The 7,506-nt window shown below is 37.1% G+C and overlaps 1 protein-coding gene across 1 annotated transcript; it reads left to right on the top strand.

Annotated features, from left to right (window-relative positions):
* Window positions 1-297: 297 nt before the first annotated feature.
* On the top strand, window positions 298-7,105 carry pld6 (phospholipase D family, member 6; the record flags this gene model as incomplete). Its single annotated transcript, XM_079264063.1, has 3 exons — window positions 298-467; window positions 4,213-4,442; window positions 6,852-7,105. 3 exons carry the CDS (start codon window positions 298-300, stop codon window positions 7,103-7,105), a joined length of 654 nt encoding a protein of 217 aa, XP_079120189.1.
* Window positions 7,106-7,506: the final 401 nt, after the last annotated feature.

Genomic DNA, 7,506 nt, shown 5'->3' with positions numbered 1-7,506 from the left:
GGCTGATGAGCTGGGCCCAGCTTGAGAGGATGAAAAGTCAGCCAGTCCTGGACAGGGGATGGTACAGCCAGCCAACCACAGGAACGGAACAGTGCAGCCAGTCGCAAGAATGAGTTAGAGCAGCCAGTCAATGGTCTAGATGGAAACACACAGTCAGTTTTGCATGAAGTGGTTGAGGGATGTAACACTGTTGAAAAGTTACTGCCACTGTATTCAATGTTTGGTTGAACCAAAAGCTGAAAGAGGAGGGAGCTGGACTTAATTCAACATTTGGATGTTATGTGATAGGTGTCGATGATGGTGACCATGAAGATAGTTGTCCTGGGGGCCGTGGCCTTTACTGTCAGTCTGGAGCTGCTTACCCGGCTCCTCAATCGTCTCAGGTCCGGAAGAACCATCAATCAGGTCCTGTTCTTCCCCTCAGAAGTGGCCTGTGTGGAGCACATCTTTTCTCCCACATCCGCTCTGTAAGTTAAAGTGTATCACAATTGAGTTAAACTAAGTCAGTTTTTCTCATATTATTATCAGCACAGTTGAGATAATAGATATTAATGCAACAAAATACAGGCTTTAAATGGATTCTGTAAATTTGGTGAACGTTCGTTTACTTTGGAACTTCATCACTACTGTATAACACAATACACACAACGGCAAAGATCTCCAAGCTGGGATATTCTTTTTTTTTTTCTTATGTTTATTGTTGGAGTACAAATCTGGAAGACACGCATATCTGACAATATCTTGGTCTAGTTTTTTTTTTTTTTTTTGAATCCCTATAACCTCTCCTCTGCATGTTCAGACAGCTGTTTATCCCTCTGTCAGCTTAGTAATTATAGCAGTTGCATCATGAAGACACACATTTAAAATAAATTTTTAAAAAAAAGGATTCCACGATCTTTAATCAAACTAAAAATTGCTACTCTACAGTTTACCTTTGATTTTCTAAACCAGAAACTGGCTAAAATGGATGCTAGTCTACTATTCTATATTGTACAGTCATTTGGCAGACGCTTTTATCAAAAGCAACTTACACGTGTGAAGTGTTCAGTTAAGCATAAGCATTAACCCAACGTGCATGTCTTGTAGCATGTTAGATGCAACATGTCGATAATAAACCACTTATTTGCATACTATCTGTATGCAAATGTAGTATGTAGCTTATAACTAAACTGCATTCTACATAGTGTGTAAAAAATTATAATGTTATAATATTAAAACGAGTTAATTAATTAAATGTCATTAATTTGACCTTATAAGTTGTTTGGGGGAAGATTATAAAAACAAAAAAAACTTACAGTAAGCTGGCTGCATCAGTGTACAAATGCTTAAATATACTTTTGAAGTGGTTTCATGTATGGGCTCTTATTTTTTATTTTATTCTGGTGAGGCTGTTTTTTGTTAATTTGGATGTATGCTTGAGTTTGTTATTGTTGTTAAATGTTTTCTAGCAGATGCCTACAGGTTTTGGTCCATAATTTCCTCTGCCTTCACTAAACTTCAGTTCCAGCGGAAGAAGATCAACCCCAAACTATAATACTGCCACCACTGTGTTTCAAAATAGGCTGTAGGATTGGGCAATACCAACATATTTCCTGTCAATACAAAACTACTAGTTTATGGTGCTTTTTTATTGATGTAAATACTGTTATTGATAATTCTTATCCCTTAAAGGAAAGTCAAAATTATACAGTGTACAATAATATTTTTACTGTAAGGAATATATGGAATATAAATAAAACTCAAGAACATCAATACTTAAAATGATTGCTTTTAAAACAAGAAAAAATTATACTGTTGAGTAAATTAAACAAAAATTAGATATTATAATTTAACAAGACAAATTATAAAATGACAACATAAACAAACTACAGATTGATATTAGATTATTATAGGCTAGTGGGATACCTTGTACCTGATTAAGTTATGTAGATTTTATTTTTGTTTTATTGTTTTTTATGTTTGTTTATATACTGGACTGAGGGCTGGGCGGGCAGATAATATAATACTTTATTTCTGCTGCTGCTTCTTTCATTCAAGTTTAACTTAAAGATATCTTCATATTTTAAAGTCTGTTTTGATTTATTGATTTAAATTAAATAAATAATGAAATTATTCACATTATAAGTGAAAAATGAATAAATATAATATGTAAAAGTGATACAATAAATCTGATCAAATGTAATGCCCAATAACCTGCATTAAACCAGTAAAATATCTAAACAAAACTACTAGCTATTTACTAACAGTATCAGTATCGGCATCACCTTAATGAAATTGTAACATCTGATAGGCTGCCGTAATCATGTGACCAGAGGGAAAACACCTACACTTTGTTTGTTTACTTTGTGCTGTAATTATGTAACATAATTCCTCTCACGCGCAATCGTGTGCTGAGTCGAATGGCTTTTAGTTTTAGCACTGAATGACTCCATTATGTCTTCTTTTATCTATCCTTTATATATTTTAACACTGTAACAACAGCACTTAATTTCGTTTTACTTGTTAGAACGATAATAGAAATATTTAACTTTAACTGTTAATTTGAACAGAAACTTTGTTTGCCTGTTTGTATGTTTTATAAGCAGAGTGGCATCTCGATATCCAAAAAAATATTGAATCCTATAGGTTGACTGGCTTAAATCAAAGTATTGACTGCAGAGTACCAATATTCCCATCCCTAGTATGGTGTCTCGGTGATGCAGCGTTGTTTTGCAGCAAATGAGTGATTTAGAATTGAAATTTCTGTTGCTTCTTCTGTGATTTTGGGCTCTTGGCAGCCTCCATTGCTTTTTTCCATCCTGTGTTTGTTTGGGTGATGTCCAGTTCTTTGCGATGTTACTGATCTCCAAAGTTATTTCTACTATTTGATAACCTTTTTTTTACCGTGTCCTACGGTATATCCAATGCTCCTGACTGATACGTTTCAACAATGTGATCCCTTTAATGCTCTTAAAGCTTTCTGTGAGCCGTTACTCTCTGCAGCAGACAACTGAGAAAAACAGGAAAATCTTCCTCCGACAGCTGAACTTTTTTCAGGGGTTATTCAGAATCTCTTCAGTACATAGTGGGTGTGAATGCAAGAAGACTGAATGTTGGAATTAAATCAAAATGTGCTTCACAGCAAATAGTCTTATTCAAGTTCAGATCTATGGAAAGAATTTAGCTTTAAAAATATCATCAGATATTTTCTGGCTCCACAAATAAAAACAAAACTATGTACAAGATGGTGCATGCTGTTCTTTAACAAGATAACTAACCATAAAAAAACCTAAAAGAACCACTAAATGTTCTGGTTCCATGATTACTTCTATCTAGACAGCCCTCTTCATCATACTGTTCACATCTGGACACATCAGACCAAGTCCACACTTGATATTGATACATGGACATATTTATGTTGTAGCAAACCCGCCACTGTCGGAAGCTTTTGTGTCAGTAAATTGTTTTGAATTATAAAAATGCATGAATCTACTTAAATGTCCCAGATTCATGATGTTATATTAATGTAGCATCAGTTTTGTCCATTTATGTCAATTTTGCACAATATCCTTAACTTTTTGTGAGTCGTTGATGAAATAAAAAAAATGGACACGTGGGTGAAAATGTTAAGATACTGAAATAATTGGATTAATTATGCAATTAGAGAAGAATAAGTAAAATAAAATACTGGTTTTATGTTTATTTTTGTGTAATGTTTTATGATATTGTGTCAAATGTGGAAAAATAATAAATGGAAATATATTTTATTAGTAAAAGAGACTGAACAATTAAAAGTCTTAAGGTCTTTTTAAATGTATATATATATATATATATATATATATATATATATATATATATATATATATATATATATATTTATTTTATTTTTTTGTTAATTTTTCTCTTTCTACAAATTATCTGACAACATCAGTAAACATAGGTAAAATGAAAAAGTAGCCATTTAATGCAGTCAGCTTTTTGCCCTTTTTGAGATTACAAGTCACATTAAAGGCGGGAAATCTTTTATTTTATTTATATTTATCAAATAACATCATAACATTGTGGCATTTAGTTCATTCTAGCAACCTTCTTTTTTTAGATGTGCTTTATGAATAAAGTTGACTTAATTTGACATTTTAACAGAGTTGTGTTTTATATCCACCATGTCTGACCGGTATGAGGACGTATCAGCTCAGATCCCTGAATGTGTTTTCCTGGGTTTCTCTCTTCCAGTGTCTGTTTCTGCTCGTTGCCTCATGGCGTCGAGACCACTTTTTCCCGCCTTCTCCGCCACATCCTGTCTGCTTCCACCTCTCTGGACTTGTGTATCTTTTCTTTTTCCAACATGGAACTGAGTCGGGCTGTGGTTCTGCTGCATAGGAGGGGGGTAACCATCCGAGTCCTTACCGACAAGGACTACTCAGCCATCACCGGCTCCCAGATCGGTGCCCTCCGCAAGGCTGGTAAGAGACACATGTCTAGTTTATTTTAATATGCTTTCAAGCTTCATGCTAATGAGTCGTTGTGACCATACTGTTCTTATGACAGGAAATTTAATGAACATACCTCAGCCAGACTTTTGTAGCTCTTGGAAGTATATTAATAGTTAAAAAAGAGGAGAAGTCACACTAACCTGAGTGACACCGTTATTACAGACACATTTTGTTGAGATACGGGAAGGATGATGATGATGCTGCTCTTATTTGACAACAGGAGCTCACTCCATGCTCTTGAAAGTCAAGTATCATTGTCAGTAAGTTCCACATGATCCTTAATGGAGAACAGTGAGGAGACGGGGGCGGGGGTAGCAGCTTGGGGTCACTGGAGGCTGCCTCTACAAGCCCTTGAATGAGTCAGAGTAATGGTGCTGCGAAAGATTTGTGCCACAAGACTGACTCATGCTGTCTCACTTTGTCTCTCAGCCCCGTCTACATTTAATAAATCACCGCCGCTGCATACGGTTAGGTAAGAATTAACTAAGTACAAAACTGGCAACCAGACAGCAAATGTTATTAGGCAAAGTGTTTCTGAGTGCACACGAGCGTCGGCGAATGTTGACTGCAAAACTCATGAAAGGCACTTTGGCGCGAGGAACAATAAAATCCCCCTTTTTCATATTTTTGTCATTATCTTGCAGAAACCTTTACCTCCTGCTGAATGAAGCTGTCACCAGCAGACAGAGCTGTAGCTCAGCCTGCTGTCGCTTTGTTGACCAGAGAATATTCACTGACATGCTCTTAAAGGGACATCTTTGCACTGCTCATGTCCTGGGGTCAAAATTGGTAAGACTTCCAGTTACTCTTTTCCATCCCCTTAAAAAAAAGAAAAAAGGGAAAAAAAGGCCATTTTCTCAGAGGGATCAGGCCAACTGAGACACATCAGGCTGGGAAGAAAAACCTTTCTTAAAAGCAAAGTTCTGGTGATTATACCTTGCTTCTGTTAGAGGAATTTGTTCTTACAATTTCAAGAGTGAGCAGGAATAAGAATAATCCATAAATCTGTTATCCATCATTCTCCATTTAAACTGAAGAGAAACATTTTCCACCTAAAAACATGAAATATATGTGAAATATCCAGAGGTGCCGCCACTAAAATAAAAAGATAAATGCACATCTGTTTGTAAGGTACACCATAGCTGTCCCAAATGTGAGAAAAGGTGCTGACATAATGACTTGAACTGTCTTACTAATCGATAATACAGATGATAGAAATGGGCTGTTTAGCTTCATTCTTTTAGAAGAAAATTACTGCAGTTCATTCACAAACTGCGTATTTGTCCACAAGTCTGTCAGTCTGAAAAGAGCAACAAATTTATCGACGATTGCTGCAAAGTCACATAATTTGTTCCAGTTTTTCAGGTGCAGATGCGGTAAATGTTAACAAGATCATTTTACAGGCATAAATGAGTATTTTTGCACCAACAAGGTGATTGCCACACTTGGCATATCTCTGCATAAAAGGCCTAAAAGGTCTTTGTCTTATTGACAGAGAACAGAGCAAAAAGCAGGTAGAAAATTGTTGGAAAGTTCTTCAAGAAGCCTGGAGAGGCTGGAGGCCTGATGACTACTTTAAACACTAGAAGTCTTGTTTCTTACACCAACTATTTGCTTTCAGGATTGTATAAACTCTCCTTGTTTCTACATTGTGTTTCTGTCTTTTGTATGTTTTATAGATTGACACCAGAGTACATTTCCTTTGCCCTTCCTCGAACTGCAGACCTCTTTTCCTGGATCCTCCAACTCAATCTGTTGGTTTCCTTATTTAGGCTGTTATGAATTGGCTTTCATTATGTTTTTTTCTCTGTAAAGAGTCTTGAGATGGCATTGCCGTGATTTGACGCTATATAAATAAAGTTGAATTGAGTTAGATCAGGGGTCACCACCAGGGCTACCATCCTACAAGTTTTAGTGTCTCTGCAACACACCTGACCCAAACCAATGGCTTATTAACAGGCAGGTGCAGAAGATGACAACAAGTTGTTGGAGAACCTTTTCATTTGAATGAATTGTGTCGAACCAGGGGAACGATGGTAGCTCCTGAGGACTAGAGTTGGTGACCCCTGCTTTAGATCTATGAAAATCTTCTTTTACCTGTTCCCTGGCCCGATGCAAATGAGCCCATGTCATAAACAGATTTAAAAGACGGCTGAAGAGGTATTTGTTGTTGTTGTCGTTTAACTGTATTTTTTTTTTTTTTTTGGTTTCATCATTTTAGGTAGGATCTCTGCCTGATTTTGTGTGCTTTTTATCCGTCTCAGCAGCTACACAACAGCCATTGGTTGGCATCAGCATAGACATTGTACGTTGTACTAAAAGGCAATCCTTAATTCCCCCTTTTTCTTCATCTTCGTCCTCCTGGGTTACCCTCTCCAGGGATCTGTGTGCGACACGTTGAGTGCTCTACACTCATGCACCACAAGTTTGCAGTCGTGGACGGCCGGCTGCTCATCACCGGCTCCCTCAACTGGACGCTGACGGCAGTGCAGAGCAACATGGAGAACGTCCTCATCACTGAGGAGCCCAGCCTGGTGAAGCCCTTCATCAAGGAGTTCCACCGCATATGGGGGCTCAATGATCCAGCACGAAACCACCAGAACCAAAAACTAATCATTCATGGCATATGTTGATCTACACATTAAGAAACTGTGATGTTCTAAAAGCTGGTAAGCTTGGACAAACTCCTCCATAAAGAGGCTGTGTTGGCTTTATTTCAGAAGGACCAGGTTGTCAAGGTGATGACCATCGAGTAGAAGTTTAGTTCTAGTTTCGGCACGTTCTGTTGTGCTAATGTTTTTACAGGTGAGATTGGTATTAGTTGTGGTATTTGTGTTATGTTCAGAGTTGTACTAGCTGTGAAAACGCCAATAAAAATCTTTCACACAACAGTTTAGCAAGTCTGTTGCATCATTTTCCCTCAAGTGTCATTTTTCTTTCCTGCTCAGACATGATTTACTAGGGAAAAAAATGGTTTCAAAGTTTTCTCCCTGGTGGTTTTCCAGTAGGCGGGGTTGTTCTGGTTGAAACATGA

This window comes from Telmatherina bonti, assembly GCF_933228915.1.
Source record: "Telmatherina bonti genome assembly, chromosome: 3".
In the NCBI taxonomy this organism is placed as follows: Eukaryota; Metazoa; Chordata; class Actinopteri; order Atheriniformes; family Telmatherinidae; genus Telmatherina; species Telmatherina bonti.
This window is presented reverse-complemented; position numbering and strand designations above follow the sequence as displayed.